This window comes from Mesitornis unicolor, unplaced genomic scaffold, assembly GCF_000695765.1.
Source record: "Mesitornis unicolor isolate BGI_N332 unplaced genomic scaffold, ASM69576v1 scaffold35920, whole genome shotgun sequence".
In the NCBI taxonomy this organism is placed as follows: Eukaryota; Metazoa; Chordata; class Aves; order Mesitornithiformes; family Mesitornithidae; genus Mesitornis; species Mesitornis unicolor.
Genome location: NW_010158220.1, coordinates 1 through 17875, shown reverse-complemented (window position 1 = coordinate 17875; position 17875 = coordinate 1). Strand labels below are relative to the sequence as shown.

The following is a 17875-nucleotide window of genomic DNA, read 5'->3' as shown; positions in this document are numbered from 1 at the left end:
GATGTCCATGCTCACATTCTAGTCTGAAGAGTGGAAAGCAGTCACTTAAAGCAGACACCTATATCTGGTCAGCTAAGTAGCTCTTTAGACTATTCACTATAATGTTAACTTAGACCTAACCTGACACAGACATTTACATTCCTGGAGCTGTTTTCTTCCACTGCAGATCAATTCAGCTGCTGTAACATGGGCATCTACCATCATTCAGGCCTTTAGGTTAAGACAGAATCTGCACAAGACCTATGCTGTTCAGGACCAGCACCCAGAAACCTGATTAAATACCTTAAATTGCACTGGGCTTTTGTGTAGAGGAGCTGAATCACACTCTGATTTCCTTGGGAGGAAAGGGCGTGCCCTTCTCTACATGTGTTCCTCCGACAGCTTCCTCCCTACCCCTAGAGAGAGAAGAGAGACAGTAATACATTACTAAGTTACACACTGGAAGACTCTCAAGATTCGGCATTTTCCATAGAGACAGACTATCTCACATTGCTGAAACTTCAGAGTTCATATACTGCTAGGTTTTAACTGTCTCTACAAGCAGCTATTGGGGTTTGTCAGAATATCTGACTTGTGGACTCAACTCTAGGTGTTAATCTTGAAGTAGTGCAGCTTATTTATTTTGCAACCAGAGGCTATTCCAGCCAAAGGTAAACTGGTCTTCGAAATTAGTAACACATCTTGGCTGGTTCTGGGTACAGCATGTACTATCTCCATCTACAAACTTAGGTTTGTGCTTCTATTTTTAACTACATACATATCAATCAGTGAAAACACTGATCTTAGAAGGCATTGCTTCTCTTCTAAGGAAAGCTGCATTTTACTTTATTCAATGAGAAATACTTGATTTATCCTAATAGAATATCTGTTTTCCATTTTAAAAAAATTATCTGCAATAAAACACATTGTGTCAGGACAGATCAAAGACAATACATTTATTTAACTTTGAGAAAAACAAACAAAACACTGACATAAAGGAAGTTAAATACAAACTGAAAGACACATCTTCTGACCGGTGTATAATGGCTTGTGTGACCAGTAAAGTACCAAAATGACATTCTGAGTTTGATTGAGGTATTTAACTATTTTTGGCTATAGAAACAGAGTAAGAAACTTCTTCCAAATACACACAGAGGCATTACTTGCATTAGTGTCTATCATCTATGAAATTTTATACGAAACTAAATAATGTAGCTGTTAGAAAAATATAGCAGCAAATTAGCAGAATATCTAATGCACATTTACCATAAAGTACTTGCTAAACTTAAAAATCCCACCCAATAGTTGGGCCCAGTCCTGTAGCTCTTGGTCACAATGAGAGCATCAGTGGCTTCAGTGGGAAACATCATGAGCAAGACCTGCATTCACTGCACTTCATATACTTCTTTTCAGAGAAAAGAAATGCACGTCCCTATTGGCTTTCTAAGAACCCTGCTATGATGAAACCATGGCCTAAGAAGGTAACTTCTGAAGTCATTGCAAAACTCCATCAAGTTCTTAATTTATGTCAGAACAAAGAGAGCTTTCCCAGTAAGCTTTAGTTTTCTCTCCTTTCCTTCTGAAAATCTGCCTAATGTGGTCAGAGGAGGTGCTGCTAGGCTGCAAAAAAACAAAAAACACTTTTGAACAGTACTGCATTCCCCATGATCCACTGAAGTATTTTAATCCTATTATAGCTTTAAAAATGAACTGCTGGCTAACTCCTGAAGTCCTTATTTAATTTTTTTTACTCAAGACTTTATGTGACACAAACTAATAAATGTTGTGATACCTTTGGCTGTAGGAGGGCTTCAGAAGTTGGTCAAATGTAAAGAGATTATGCTGCTAAGTCATCAGAGCTTATTCATGTGTACTCAAAAATTTTCAATGAAGGTAGAGTTGCACACCATTTAATACTGTGGTCAACAAAATTTTGCTTATAAAAAAGTACATTATTAGCATTAACCAGAATCTGATGAAGACAGAATAATTTGCCCAAATATTTTGTATATTTTAAAGTTTTCTACAAAACTTTAACTTGAATGTATATTTCTATATTAGTTACCTCAAGAAAGTAATACAATCAGTCGTTTTAAGTTTCTACAATAATTCAAAATGTCTCTACAGGTTTCTTTGGAGGTATAAAATGGCTCTGTAAAAATCTTTTTTTTCTTTTTTTTTTTGCTGTGAACAAAACTTTTATAAAACAGAAAACTCCTTTTTAAGATTGCAGCAATTACATTCCTTAGATGGGTCATCATAATTGAACTACAGTGTGTAGTGTAATAGAAAATTTTTGTGTTTTTTTGATTAAAATATTAAAATATATTCTGTTAATTTATATAGATCAAAATAGATGTGTTACTTATTCAAGCTACTTTTGTTTTTTCAGCTGTATGTTTAGTTCCCAATTACTGATATAAAGATCTCTGCCAACAGCACAGTTTTTACTAAATTCTTAGACTTTAAACCACCTGATTTTTAGCTTTATCAAAAAGCATGATTTACTGTACATCAAACATAGTAATTTCAATGTTTAGTATCACAAAAATCAACACGCACAAGAACAAGACAGTCACTTCTAGTAAAACAGTCTCAAGACGAATTCATAGATAATATTTACAGAACACAACAGGAATCTTTTGATGAATATTTTATGTTGCAACATTTCAGATAAAATTATAAGAACCACAAGAAACTTTTAGACTTCATTTTGGTTTCAGCATACAAGCCCCAGATGACTCTCTGCTGTGTAATACTGCACACACTTAGTCGAAGAAGAGCTACGGCATGATTTTGTTCAGCTGATCTGTGCTCACATAGCCACAGGACACGTTGAATTCCTTGTCTGGCACAGGCAGCGCAGTTGCGTTGAGCACAAGGCCTTGTGGAGAGTGCACAATATGAATAGACGTGTAGTCTGGGACAGGCGTCTCTGAACTTGGTGTTTCTGCTGTCGAAGCTCCAAGAGTGACACCAGTAGTGGTAAGGCTCTCTGTGGTGAAGTAAGCATCCTCGTTACAGCTTTGCTCCTGGGCACGTGGCACATCCTCTTCGTGGGAAGTCACAGCGATGCATCTTTTCACATCTGCCTCATAGAAATAGGCGTTGTCCATGGTGAAGTTTTGTTCTGTGCAGCCTTCACACTGTGCTCTCCCCATCTTGGATTTCTGCCCTGGTGAAAGCACAACACTGCCTGCTGGAGTAATATCACTCACTTGCGCATAAAAGTCAGTATTTGTCAGTGAATTATGGTTACTTAGCTGGGTATGGACCGACGGAGTAGCTGAGTCAATGTGGCCTGCAAAAGGTGGCCATGGCTGGCTATTTTCAGACCGAGAACTCATCTGCGGGTGTTGGGTGTCTGTGTCAGCAAGATTTGGAAGTGACTTATCATTATCTTTCCTATCAAGACTCAAGAGATCCTCTTCTTTTTCAGTTACCTTCTTGAACTGATCAATATCAGAGATGGCATCACACGTGTCACTTGCACTGAAGTCTGTCTCTGGAATATCTGGTTCACAACAACTGGCCCGTCCAGAATCATCATCCTTTGCTCCCAAGCAACTGTGTGATTTCAGATGGTCTTCACTCAGAAGCCTGTCAGTATCTGAGACTCTGTTCTTTTCATCTGAGTCTTCTATGTCCAACTCAATAAACTCAACCCACAAGTCATCATTGTATAGCTGTGTCTTGTAGTTGTCGTGGCTGGCTAAAATGGAGCTTACTTCATCTATCTTTCCTTTCTATAACGCAAGAAAAAAAAAGGATGTTATAAAGGAAATAAATACAAATGCTTGTGCTTTTTATGATGTTAACTTAAGGAAAGGTAACTGTAGCTGATGTAATAATTGCAAGGGTTAAAAAAATTATTTTATGAAAACTAATTCTGCGGCAGCTCCCCCTATGTCATAAGTTTTTCCTACAAAATTGGTCTGCCTGGGACAACACTTGTCACCTGCTACTACTACAATGATTCTCACTGTAGATTTCAGAGCACAGTATTACCTTCAAGAGATCCGGGTCAATCCCTTTAATCTTTGGAACTGGAACAGGAGGAAAAATCAGCATTTTCAACCTGGAAAAAATAAATTATGGCTTTTAATTGACAATGGCCTTTCTAAAGGAGGTTAGAAAGAAGAGAGCCTTACAATTTCAGTTATAAAGAAAAGAGTTATTGTTTTCTCTCATTGCAAATAAAAATCTCCAAGTTTTCTGCAGCCCTCCTTGTTGAAATTACAAATATTTATGTGAGAATCCATTTTGGAGTCTGATCTTTGCTAATTTAATGCTCTACAGAAAGTAAGTAAATTCATAGAGCACTGTCAGTAGCTTCCCTTTTCATACAATTTTCAAAGGAACCTGATACAAGCTTCAGTGTGCAGAGTGACTTTGCCAAAATTATTTTTCAGGGGCATGGTGGTCTTGCATAAACCAAATATATCTAAATACAGGAACAGGAGGAGGGAGTTGGTAAAAAGAGTGAATTACTTTGAAACTAACAAATAAAACAGAAAACATAACTGCAAAAACGTAGGGTAGTATTTTGTCATCCCTATGACACTTCTGTTTTCTGAGCTGTTAATGTAACAAGTAATATGAAATAATGACAGGTCATTACCCTTGTAGAGAAAGGACTAGTAACTTGCTTTTGCAAGTACATACTGTGGAAACACATGTTATTCTAGTCCTTCATAAAACTGATTTCTAATTATTTGAGGAAAAAAAAGAAAACCCAAATAGTAAGCTGATTTTCTATTACGAATACTGCAACAACAGCATGTCATGCCTATGTCCCCCATTTTACTTCCCTGCTTCTTTTGCAAACATATAAACTGTAGTTCCCAAAAGAAAAATTTAGCATTCTTTTTGTACAGGTTTACATGCCTATTTTAGAAAGAAAACTGTGGGAATGGTACATCAAAATATTAGTTTTTCTGCATTGTTAGTGACCTTGGTGAGGTCCTGAGAGGATCAAAGGAGTCTTAAGGAGTGCGAGAGAGAAATTTAGGCACCTTCTGCTTAACTATGGAAGGCCCAAATTCCCCAGCTGTTTTTGTTTTTGGCAGACCCTCAAGTTTCTGCCCAGCAAGCCTCAATGACTGCCAGAAATACAGTAATTTTCCACCTAATCCCTGGAGCGGCAGTGTTAGCTGGCCTCTCAGGGCACTAGTATAAGATATGCACTTATAGCTGAATCCACAAATCAGCTGTTGTGACAGGACAGGGTGCTGCTTCTGACAACACAGACATGGGATGTCACCACTCACTGCCTGGAGAAGTCATTCAGGCAAGAGAACTATGCCCTGCTCCTTTCTTAGCCTTGCATAATTCAAGCCTGCACCTCTCATCTCTAAAAGAGCATGGCCTAACCCTGTGGCATCCGTCCTAGGAAGCCTGGTTCAGATCTTGTGAGATCAGAGTTGAGGAAAACAGGAATTGGTATATTTTCATACACAAGAGGAAACTGAGCCATCACCACACGCACCACTTTGAAGGAAACTGTGCAGGCACATAAATTCAGAAAACCTTTCCAGATGAAGGGTCCTCAGTGGAGAAAAGCCTTCTCCAGTGATCACAATTAGCATGGAGGGTATTAACGAGCTGTGATCGGAGACATACTTCTGCCCTCATGGTCTTCTGCGTGAAGCCTTGCTCGGTCTGCTGACCTGAGTGACCTCCTGGCCCCATTCTGGCACATTTGGCTTTTGTAATGAATTGTATCAGGAGCCTTGCTCTTAACTTTAGGTTTGGGATGCTATTGCTATTGCTTCCTGAAGCTCAGCACTGCCAAAGGGCAGTGATGCTTGCCCAAATTATATTTTTAGAGCTGCTCCAACTGTACCACTCTGTTTTCATTTCAGTGACTTCTCCTTATGGGGGTGTGTGCAAAACACCTCAGTGTTCATTTTCAAAGTGTATGTACAAGACCACTGACAACAGGCACATGTGCACTGGGACTTGACCATGGTGTTGCTCCATATTCTAGGGCAGTACTGGTATGAAATCCAAGATGAATTATTCTGCAAAAGCCCATCCGTGAACATATGTATTAGGGGATGAATTAAATTTTGTCATTTTCATATATGTGTCATTAATCAATCCTGAACTTTATTTATTTTATTTCTGTTATTCACAGGAGCTGCAGTCTACCCACAGAGAGCAAATATTGTGCTTTTACTCAAGCTCTTTCCTTTGGCTTGAGGAAGAAACAGAGATTAGGGGAACAGTCTAAGAACAAAACCGAACACATACACATCTGTTTGTATGAAACTCTTGATCAGTATGTGGGTAAAAATCAAATTTACAAAATTTGAATGGACTAAAAAACCAATCCCCTTCAAAGCGTAAGAAAATTAGTGAAGTAAATACTGCAGTATTAAATGTTTTGCAATTCAAAAGGAACAGGAGCTGTCAACATAATCAGACTCTTGCTGCTGAAGGCCCAGTATGTACATATGCCAGCATCCATGTAGCTTAAGAAGATGGACAACAATCCTCAAAATATCTTCTGGTACCCCAGATATAAAAAAAAAAATGAAGCATGCTAATTTTTAAGCTACAAGTACATTAAATCTGACAAATAAAAACTCTCTACCTTGGTTGTTTAGACAGCAGGATTACGATCACTGTTACAGCCAGCCCACATGTTCCAAATATAATAACCAAGAACCATGGAAACTCAATGTCTGAAACAACAGAACAAGAACATTTTAGCAGGAATCTGCATCTCTGTTGCATCTTTAGTTTCAACTTTCTCTTCTGCCACCCAAGGATTCCAAAGTCAGAAAAACTAATAGGAGAATTTTTGCTTACTTAAATGTGGAAGTTCTGTGTCAAGCAGAAACAAAAACACCCTTTTGGTCTCAATATTTTCCATATTGCATTTTTGAGTCCATTGAGATGCCTTGCAAATCAGACAGAGTTTTTAAATACAAACAAGATCTCAGTGCGGACAACAAATGTCGCAACACCAGCCACAGGGAACGTTCTGCCTGCTTGGAACCAGTGGTCCTGATGGTGTATCATGCCATAGGCCATGTTACTGCTGCTTTGCCCCGAGCTGAGAGACACTATTAATAACATACTAATCTTAGCTGAGCTATTCTTATCTCACATAAACTAAGATATGGTGGTGTCAGAAGCGTACTACTCCTCTTTCTAAAGGCAGAACATGAATTATGTTGGGAACTATCAACTGAAAAAAAATATTCTCCCTTTTATTTACTTTGCAGGTGGCTACAAAGAGAGAATTTAGGTCATTGAGAAATGTGATTTGGTAGAAATGAACAACAATGCTGATAAATGTTTTATCTTTTAAATAGTGGCAAATCCATCATGCTTAAGCTGGCACTGTAAATTACAAAGTACAGAGAAGTTTATTCTGGCTGTAGTCTTAGATTCTTCTCATTTGTTCCAGTTTAAAGTTTTCCATATAAACATCACTTATTTTTTGGGCCAAAGAATATTGGACAAGAAGCTTTACAATTCTATACATGAATATAAATACATATTCTTTCGGAGAAAAAAAAATCAGGGACCATTTGTAATGCTGTGCTCTCAGCTTAGGTTTTGATTGGACATGTTTTCAGGCATGGATATTTAAGGCCCTATCTGGATATGTCTCTGTTAGGTCAAAATAGGTCTCTATTTTAATGGAGAACCAGTAACTTCTTGTCACTTCAGTGAGACCTGTGAATGTCCAGCTGCTTCAAAAAGTTGGAATATTGCATTTGAATTTAAATACTTTAAAATTTTAATACATGGAAAAAATCAGTTTTAAGTCTGTGTTCCTAAAGATGGAACACAGAGTTGTTATACAAAACAAGGAAGAATAAATTCTCAATCAAATAAGATCAGTACTGCTTTGTGAGATGTACAGATATGGATCAATTTGCAGAATCTGGGTTGTAGTGATGTAGTGACTGAAGAAAACTGTCTTGTAGGATGGCCTTAGATTTTTATAATGTTTTCATTTTGTTCATATGAAAACCTTGACAACTTAATGCAGCAGGAGTAATAAAATAATGTCACATGTCCAGAACATCATCTGCTCATAGAAATTAGGAAGGAAAACTAGTAATACAAAGAGTCAAAAAGAGGAGTCTAGTAAGATTTTTGAAAGAGAAGAGTTATGAGTGGTTTTATTTAACACCTTCACTAATATCCTGGAAAATTAAGTGAAGAAGCTTCTTAAAATAATTTTCTGAAGAGCCCATATTTTGAAGACTTAATTGAGTAGCTCGGACCTGAGAATGCTTTAGGAAAAGGCATTGCCTAATTTTTTTAAATAGAGAAAATGTGGTGTTCAACAGTTGCTTCTTCTTTTATCTTTAATAGCACTTCAGAAACAAGTGCAAGACAGAAGCAAGAATCAGAAAAACACTGTCCTGGACAGTATCGGGCAGATCAGAAAAGCACATGGTTCTGATAACAAACTTAGCCAGCAGTGTAACACTTTAATAGAAGTGAAGGTTCTTCTCTTCACTGCCACAGTGCTCAGTTTACACAATGAAGTATGACGTCTGACTGTATTTTAGGCTCTATAGGATGTGCAGCAGCAGTTGTTATTACTGATTCCTAAAGCTATCTGTATTTTTGGACTCTGATGAGCTGGGAAACAGTCTTGCTGAGCTGACGTCTACACTTGTATATAGAACTTACATACTCTCAATTTCACCAAACTGTTTTCATGTAGTAGGCTGAATTACCAATCTATTCAAGGATATAACATCAAAGGTAAAGAGAAAAAAACAACCAACAAACAATAACATTGAAGGGACAAAAAGACAGCATGGCTATAAAAACACTTGGCCACACTTTGCTTATTTACCTTCGTCACAATGAACAAATTCAACACCTATTTGAGAAAAAGATACATAAAGGATTTCACTGAACTCCCCAAATTTTTCGGAGGTACGTTGTCTTGATCGGACTCGTATCTCATAGTCTCTGCCCATCTTCAGAGAGTACAGTGGAACCATTGTTGAGAGCCTGGGTTCTAACTGAAAAGACAGAAGAACTGTGATTTATCTGTTTGAGTTGTACTGGCAATTTTACACTGCTTCTCGATTTCAGAAATAAACATTTGAAGGTGTTTTTGCTTTTTGGAATGGCAAGGATGCCACAAGAAGAGTTCAGAGGAAATTCACACCATTTACTTTTGACTTACTAGCCATCAGGGGACCAAAAGTGGAGAATCCAACCTCTCTGTAAATAGTCAGTGAAGAAAGGCAGCTGCCCTCAGTTACATGCTGTAAGTAGGTGGTGTGAATATCTCCCACTAATCTTACCAAGTTGTAAATCTTTTTTACTGTTATACCATAGTATTACAGTACATTGGCTCACAATGCCAAAAATCTTGTTAAAATAACATGGAAATGTTAAAACTAGTGCAATCTCCACTACAGATTTAATTTTACAAAGAAAAAATATTTAAAGGCCTTCTAACCAAATGTATTGCATCTTACAAATTTATTTATTTGGGACAGAATGCATAGTTCCCAAAATCTTCAACCGCATATAAAATGTGATAATGGAGACTGTGAGAGCTGGCATCAGACTGTCAGTCTTAAGACTTCTATATTAAATATTAACTGTAACATACTTAGATACTGCTGCATATCAAACTATGTAGGAAGTCACATTGTAGGTCTTAATATGTGAAATCTCCCTCTTCTATTCCTTCTCTAAGAATATGTATTTTAGCTCCAACAGCCTGACACAAGTCTAGAAAGATAAGGAAAATGTGCTCAAAATAGAAATCCATGTGGCAGAAGTTATATTCTACTTTTACTTCAGAATCAAGGATGATACTGGCAAAACTCATCATGGCTTAAGAACTGAAACACCTGGAAAACAGCAGCCACTGGGGATTTGGAAGAAGCTTCAGCAGTGCAACCCTATAATCACTGTAGCTGTCTGATCTACACTTGAGAGCATTCTGATGGTAGCAGCCATCTGTGGAGTGATCCCTGGTGGCTCCAGGCTCAAGTGTTCAGAGAGCCAATCAGTCAGATTTGGGAGGATGCACTGATCCCAGACAGACTGCTTTTCTCTGCTAGTGGTTGAGCACAAGATCATGGAGAACCATCACTCTACATCCCAGAGGTTTTTAACATGTGAGAGAAAGCCAGCTGGAATGTGTTGGGAAGGAAATACAATATACACTAGTCCAGTTTACTTATTTTGTGCTATGATGCCACGAAGAAATAGTATACTGAAGAGTTACAGGTAGGTTTTTGTGGGTTTTTTGTTTGTATTTTTTTTTCTGAGACAACTGGGGGCAATTCTTAGGGGTGCTGTACCACACAAAATTTTATGTGCCCCAAATAATGCTGGCACTTTAAAAAAGCAGTACACAGGCTAATTAGAGCTCTGAAAATATGAGGTAAGATTACTATAGCTGTGTAGCTGAAATTGTAAGAGTTGCTAAAGAACAGATAATCAATTGACAGGCAGGATGTATCTAGGCCATCGATGAACTAACAAAATTTTACGTAAGACACCTGGATGGAGCAAGATGCATAGCCTGGGGAACGTTCAGGACAGACTCAATAGATGAATAGAATTTGTCAAATGGATTAAATCAATTAAAAGCCACATGAGAGAGACATGATAAGAGATAGCTAATAAAAATGCACGACAGCATGCAGCTAATGCATTTGAAGTATATGAAGGGGAGCATGGAAACAGACTGCTGTATTGTTGGACTTCCTGCATGCTGTTCAGTTGATGTACACAGAGTGATGCTTGTGACTGCAGTACTAAAAAAATGTGTGACAAACCCGCTGTCATGCTGAGCTGTGTGATTGCGCTCCCTGTGTGAGTCTGGCCCTGGGAGAGGGGGTTATTGCAGGCTGCGGAGCCACTGTTTGTCACTGGTCAGCTGGAGCCCCTGGGAAGCTGTGTGCCCAGGCATAACAGGCAACACAGCAACCAAGGCAATGGTTTTCACCAAATATAATTAAAAAAAGGTGAAAAGTGAGAGATGGGCAGTACCAGGGAAAGGTTCAGAGGCAGCTGGGTAGGCAAAGCACAGGGCTGGCCACCCATACAATGCACAGAGATGTTAGGCTGAATATACAGTGCAGTGCAGGGAGATGAGTTTCACATCCCTCAAACCAGTCAGCCCTGTATCTCAAACACAGTGCTTGCTGTGTGGACACAGTGATGGTGTTTAGCTCTGGAGTTACTACTCCATGCTTCCCTGCTCTAAGCATACTCCACTACACAGTGAAATGGACCTTTTCCACCAAAAATTCAACAAGATAATGAGAGCCAGCAAAGTCCTCTCTGGTCCAACCCTCTTCACTGAGGACTGAGTTGTGATCACCAATTTCATCCCGTATTAGGTGGATCTGGGGCTGGGTAGTTGTTGGTTTTTTTTCAGTAAGTGAAAAGATCAGGCAAAGCTAAAATATGATAAATAACTAAAGGAAAATCAGAGTTTCAAGATTTCCTATCACGCACACATTTTTAGGCACTTCATAGGCAAATACTTCACTATGAAGTCATCACCCTTCACTATTGCTCAGGTGATGTCAGTTTTCACACCTTGTTTGAAAAAACCAGCAGCCTCACAGGATCTGAATAGCTATTGTCAGTCATGATTAGCAAACACGGAGAGACATAAGAGGGGACAAAATTTTAGTCTAGTGAATGTATGGGACAGCACTTCAAGATAAGAGGGTAGAATTTTAAAAAGATAACCAGCAAAGAGCTACTAACAATGAAATTTTCAGTTAGTAAATGGATTGAAAAAAATGAATGCTAAACATGAAAAATCAAGCAGGTTCACATCTAAAAAAATTACAAATTAGTCTCTGTAAGGGAAAGACTTTGTACAATTTAAGTACTATAAATGAAGTTTTGTATCTGTTTTATGTACAAAGCATTACAGTATATTTAAGAGGTCAAAGATTATCCGTTGTATAAAAAAATCACTAGTAATAACAGTATAACTAGATGTTTGTCACTTTACTGCTTCAATACTCATTACAGAAGATATTTGTACCACTAATGCAAAGAGTGAAATTGTTGCTCCAGTGTTGTTATTCAGAGTTTTTCTGTTGTCTTAGGCCAGACCAAGATTTTGTTCAGAAACTTCTCTTTTGTACTCTGATAGTGTTTCAGGGAATTATGCCATATTTGTGCTTTAAGCTGAAAGGCACAATAACATACAATATATACAGCTGCAGTACAACATAATCTACAGTACTATTTGTCTTGAGGCAAGTATAGTATTCAGCAATTCCTTATCTGCTTTCTGAAAGAAGAAACAGTGAACTTCAAACCTTTGCTCTCCTGAGAAGACCTATTCTCAAGGCATGCTCAAATTATTGATGGTACTGGAGCAAGAACAAAGCTTTATTAGGGTATTGATATGATTGATACATAAAGGCTTACAAAAAAAAAAGAAGTGAATTTTAAAAGGTTTCTGTATTGCCACTTGCTTTTGTAAATCCCGTATATACTCTGCAGCTTTTCAAGTTCTGGTGGAGTATTGATTTACTACCTAAACTTAAATAATTTGATAAACTTTAAAATACAGAGACTATACAGTAAGTCTTGCTTAAACCAGTATATAGAGAAATTCAGACAAGTATTAGGAAAAGCTTACAGACATTATAGGCCTGTTTGGCTGTAGACTGACTAATAGGGAGTAGGATGAATAGAAGATGATAATATTGAGAAGGATCAGAGGTGAGGAGGGGTCCAAGGTCTTTCACAGATGAAGGCAAACAAACCAGTCTGGCTATATTTTAATTGGCAAATTTGCCTTTTGTAGATCAGGACAAATTTATAACAGTATTATCTGATTTCCTTCTGTTAGTTAACTCAGTTCATATTAATAAGAAAACAGAGGAAGGGTTCTGCTCTGAAATGATGTTTTTATTGCATTGAACTGGAATTCAGGAAAAGTTTTCCTTATGCAAATATGTCATGATGCACTGGCACTTTGCCTATGCATTCAGGTTCACAGGATACAATTTCTTCCCCATAGTAGGAAAACTAACTACATAAGAATTTTATTTTTAAATGGGGTATATATATTTCGTATTTTCATAGACTACCCATATAGTTACAGATTTCCCATTGCTGTCTGGTAGGAAATCTGTATGCCTTATCTATGTTGCACTAATTTTATTTGCTTATTGTGTGAAATTTTATAACTAAAAGCTTTTTTTTCTTTTTTCTAAATCTACTGATAATTATATAAATTATATAAATATTAGAACTTTACAGGTACCCTGAAGATTATGGACTGACATGGTGACATTTTCCAAGCAATATATTCCTGTTCCAACTACTGAAAATACCAAGTACTGTTTCAAATAGCTGAGGTTTAGGAAAACAACAGAGAAATATTTTATCCTTAAAAAAAAAACTTGTATATATCTGACTATTGCTATACTTTCTAGTCTAAAACAGAGATTTCAAGATTTGTTGTTATTATCCTCAGTGCCAACTATCTTGACACATGAAGTTACAGTGTTTGATATGAAACTTCAGAATAATACAGATCTATTGTTTAAGACTTAATGTATCATCTAATTAGCAATTACAAACCTGTCACTTTCACAGTAGTGCAAAACAGGGACAGAACAAGCCTGGACTATAGTGTGACTATTGTATAATAAATATTTGCTTCATACCTCCTTCCATTTTGTCTCATTAACTTCTTTGTACTGCAATTCATACTCCAGAGTAATCCATCCCTTCTGAACATCTGCTGTTGGTGGTGGATCCCATCTTACTTGAATATCCCCATGGATCCCAGTCTGACTAGTATTTAGCAGAGTCCAGTTAAGGTGGACAGGAGGATCAGGTAGTACTGTTTAAAGAGAGTATTTGGAATAAAACAGCCAGTTTTCAATGTGAAATGATCATTCTTACTACAAACTGTTAAATGATTTCAGGACTAGAAGAGCATATTAACCACATATTTGCTGATTAAAATCTAAACCTATGAGTCAATGACAACGTCACTATAAGTTTGGTACGAAGAAGGCACCCTGCCATTGGCAGTTGACACGGTATGCATAAATCTCACCTGAGTGACTAACAAAGAGGACTAAGAAATTATTACCTATTATACTACATTTGCCAATTGCAGCTTATAAAACACTGAGAAATAAAGAATTCTCCATAAAAAATTAAATTTAGAGTTCTCACTAGAGATAGTAATTGGACTAACACAGAAAGATAAATTAAATATTTAGTAACTAATAGAGAATATATTTTTCAAATACACTGAAAAACTACGGTATCTGAAAAATTAATCTAATTTTGCTCAGCTGAAGAAAAGAGACCAGTGGATACTCTAGTCACTTGTAGAAATAAATTACGTGCATATACATACATCACTGCTCTGAACAAGCAATAACTTTTGCAAAGTCCCAGACAGTCATAATTCATATTGCAATAAATATAAATTCTAGCTTAGAAGTGCTAAACATCCTGATTCTGCAGATTAGTGTTGATTCAGGAACAAAAACCTATTTGATTCCAGAACTTTGCAGAATCAAGATTTTAATGCCACTCTTGCTCACACTGAACAAGGGTATGTAGCATCCATTAGAAAGGGCTCAGAGTGACAGCAAAGGCAAGCTCATCCTCACACATTTGAGAGACCACTGGTATTCAAAAAGAGAAACAACATATATGTCTTTATCCTTTTAGCTCTCTTCCAATCTGGGCAATATTTTTTGGTGTGAATCACATTATATATGTTATGAAACCAAATCCCTTTCTATATATCATACTTTTTAGAAACTACTCTTTCTTAGAGGGAAAATTTAAACACAGTATGAGTAATATGAAAGCTTATAGCATCCCACCTATTAAAAATATAGAGGTAAAACGCACAATGGAAGCATACCTATTTCATCAACACTGAAACATTTTTTGTCAAATACTTCATCTTTACTAGCAAGCTTAACACAGTATGGTATCCAAATAGAAGTGTAGGATGTATTGAAGTAACAGCTATTTTCTCCTGCAGTGATATAATCAGGGCATTCTTTCCAGTCTTCATCATTCCTAGAATGACAAGAAAAATGTAATATACAAGAGAAAGAGATTTATAGATTTGACAAAGTACAAATTACAGATGTTGCAAGACAGGTTGTGGATAAGTCATAACTTTTACAGAGGTGAGAAAAACATGCCAATAATGATTAGGATTGACAATGAAACCAAACCACTATCCAAGCAATATGCATGAATTAATTTAGGTTCTCATGTACTGTTGGTGACATTTCTATGGTTTGGATGCTGCTTTCAAAAGATCAGTCAGAAAGCACATCTTGCCATTCTGGTAGGTGCTAATGACTGCCAGCAAGCACAGACTTAAGTAAATTTGGTATGCGCTTAAGCAACTGTTGTTCGGGCAAAATTAAACTGCAGTAAGATGCCAATCTACATAACGAGATCTGAAACAGTGGCAGCCAGTCCTTACGGCAGATCACTACTGCACCTCCTGCAAAGCCAAGGATGGGGAACACGCTGCCCTGAGGAGCTGAACTGGGATGTGGGCACTGGAGCATTGATTGCTCACACAGGAAAGTGCCCAAGGGTGGATGCTGCAGAAGACCTGGCAAAAACCAACCCAGGACTGCAGGATGTAAATTAAGGGAAGAGAAATATGCTGCTATGAGTGAGGGAGGGATAAGTTCTAAGAACTTCTAAAACACAGGCTTGGAACTACCAGCAAAATACCCCTTATACTTTTCCATTCTGACTTTGTTGAAAAATTCATAAATGTTCTTTGTAAATAAAAGAATTGCAGCAGGAAATATCACATTCATTTCATCTTTTAAAAAAGACAAATCAGCAGAGTTATAAAGAGTCACAAGAACTCTCAGACTGAGAAACACTGCTACTTGTGTAGGGTCATTTTCATGTGGCCAAGCTGAGACTCCTCAGCACGTTCAATGCCAAAAAAAGCAAAATGGGAAGCACTAGACTGTTAGAAATAGCCCGCAGGAAAAGTGACAGACATTTATTCAGTATTTCTGAAGTCACTTTAGAAAAACAAATCTCATAGCAAACAGATCTGCTGTTGCTGATCTTTATCTCAGTACTATCTCTCAGCCCAAGCAGAGACTGAATAGGGATCTTTTAAAAAATTACATTCTTGGTTTCTTACAAATATACTGTAAATACTGTTTACCACTAAGAGCCATTCAAGCTGTGGAGAAGGAGGATTAAGCTAAATCAATTATGCCAAGTGCAGCCTTCAATACTGGAGTGTGTGCTTAAGAAGTAAAAAAGACAGATGCTAGATAAATTGAGTAAGAAGCATTTCTGCCACTAAGTACTGGTCTTGTGCTTAGCTGATGAGACCAGATGGCTTTCTAAAGGCAATGCTGTAGCTCTGCCACAGTCAGGACCTGATAAAGGTGTACGCGGTTAGATACTATGGCTTGTGTTAAGTAGGAGAGTGGGTTAGACTATATAGTTCAGTCCTGAGCCTTAAATGTTGCTTGCACATTGAAACAGAAATACTTTTAACATGGATGTGCAATTTGCACCTTTTATTGCAGTGTTCTAATTTTCAAAGAATGATGAAATACGTGAACTACTCAATGTACGTGGCACTGCTTTATCTTAATTTTTTTTTAAACTTTGTATCCTCATGGTACGTGCCACTGACAACTGACAGCTAAACATTTACACTTAAATAATGGTTTTAACTTGGTTCCCTGTATTTCTGAAGTCTCAGAAGAGTAAGTAAGAAAGCCAGCCCTGCCATTAGGCTTGTTTGCCAAGCAAATGAATCATCACCAGTGGAAAGTGTCTGTAGATCAAAAAGGTTGGAAGTCAGTCCATTAGATGGAATGGAAACTCACATCCTCCTGTTCCTGTGAACAAAAGGCCTGATTGCCTTTATAGCCATTACTGGTAATGTCTATGCTCTTTTTCAGGCTAATCATTGTAACAACCTGAAAATTACAAAAGTTTAAGTGGAATGTGAATCAGAATTGAACAGGGCTCAATGAAACGTCAATGAAACGTAGCGCTGAGTCTCAGAGCAGCCTTTCCACCTGGACCTGCACATTCAGATGTCCATCCAGCAATTGATCAGTGGGAGCTTTATCAAACTTTAATACAAATTCGAAAGTAGTTGTATCCAAACTCTGCTTCTGTGCACAGATATAATGAATCTCACAGTTGCAAGTTAGATTGATAAGGAACAAACTGAAGTTCCCTATTAAAATCTCCTTTCCCACACCATAAAGTGTTTGGTTTTGGATTCTGCAACCTGGATCTAAATTTAATGAGAATGTGTTCTTAATTATTTGACAAGTAACACTTGTGACTGCCAATGCTTAATAATTAACAACAACTTTTGAAAAATATGTACTTAAAACACAGTTCTGTGTCCTTAAAAACAGTATAGTTCATAACAGCAAAAAAATTAACATCAATGAGCTAACAGGCATATCAAAGTATATAACCTCTCTTTCTTTTTCTTCTGTTGCTTCCGTATTATTACCTTTTCATGTACAACAGCTGTATTGTTCCTGGAGCACTGAGGTTATACAAATTTCCGTCAGTCCAATAACATGAAAATGTCTCCAGTTCAGGTGATCTGCACTTGCTGATTTGTGGCCACTGCAAAAGGTCTGTCAGGAGAAATGGCAGGGGACAGTGTGAGACACATTAAACAAATCTGTAAGCCAGACTAACATGCTGTTGCAATGAAATCCAGCATTTTTCATAAGTAATTACATTTCCTTCCAATTCCTTATGTACAAGGACACAAGATTTCAATTCTTCTTACATGCATATATGTAGATGACTATGACATATATGTAGATGACCTGTTGAAAACCAAATTTGAAAGATGGCTCAAGCTCTCTTTTCACAGAATCACAGAATCGCTCGG

At 37.4% G+C, this 17875-nt stretch overlaps 1 protein-coding gene across 1 annotated transcript; it reads right to left on the bottom strand.

Annotated features, from left to right (window-relative positions):
• Positions 1-2287: 2287 nt before the first annotated feature.
• GHR (growth hormone receptor) lies at positions 2288-17707 on the bottom strand. The gene is made up of 7 exons (XM_010182865.1): positions 17483-17707; positions 14864-15024; positions 13638-13816; positions 8813-8984; positions 6578-6668; positions 3988-4057; positions 2288-3725 (listed from the first exon to the last, which is right to left on the bottom strand). Exons 1-7 carry the CDS (start codon positions 17488-17490, stop codon positions 2763-2765), a joined length of 1644 nt encoding a protein of 547 aa, XP_010181167.1. The 5' UTR covers positions 17491-17707; the 3' UTR covers positions 2288-2762.
• Between the last annotated feature and the right edge of the window lie 168 nt (positions 17708-17875).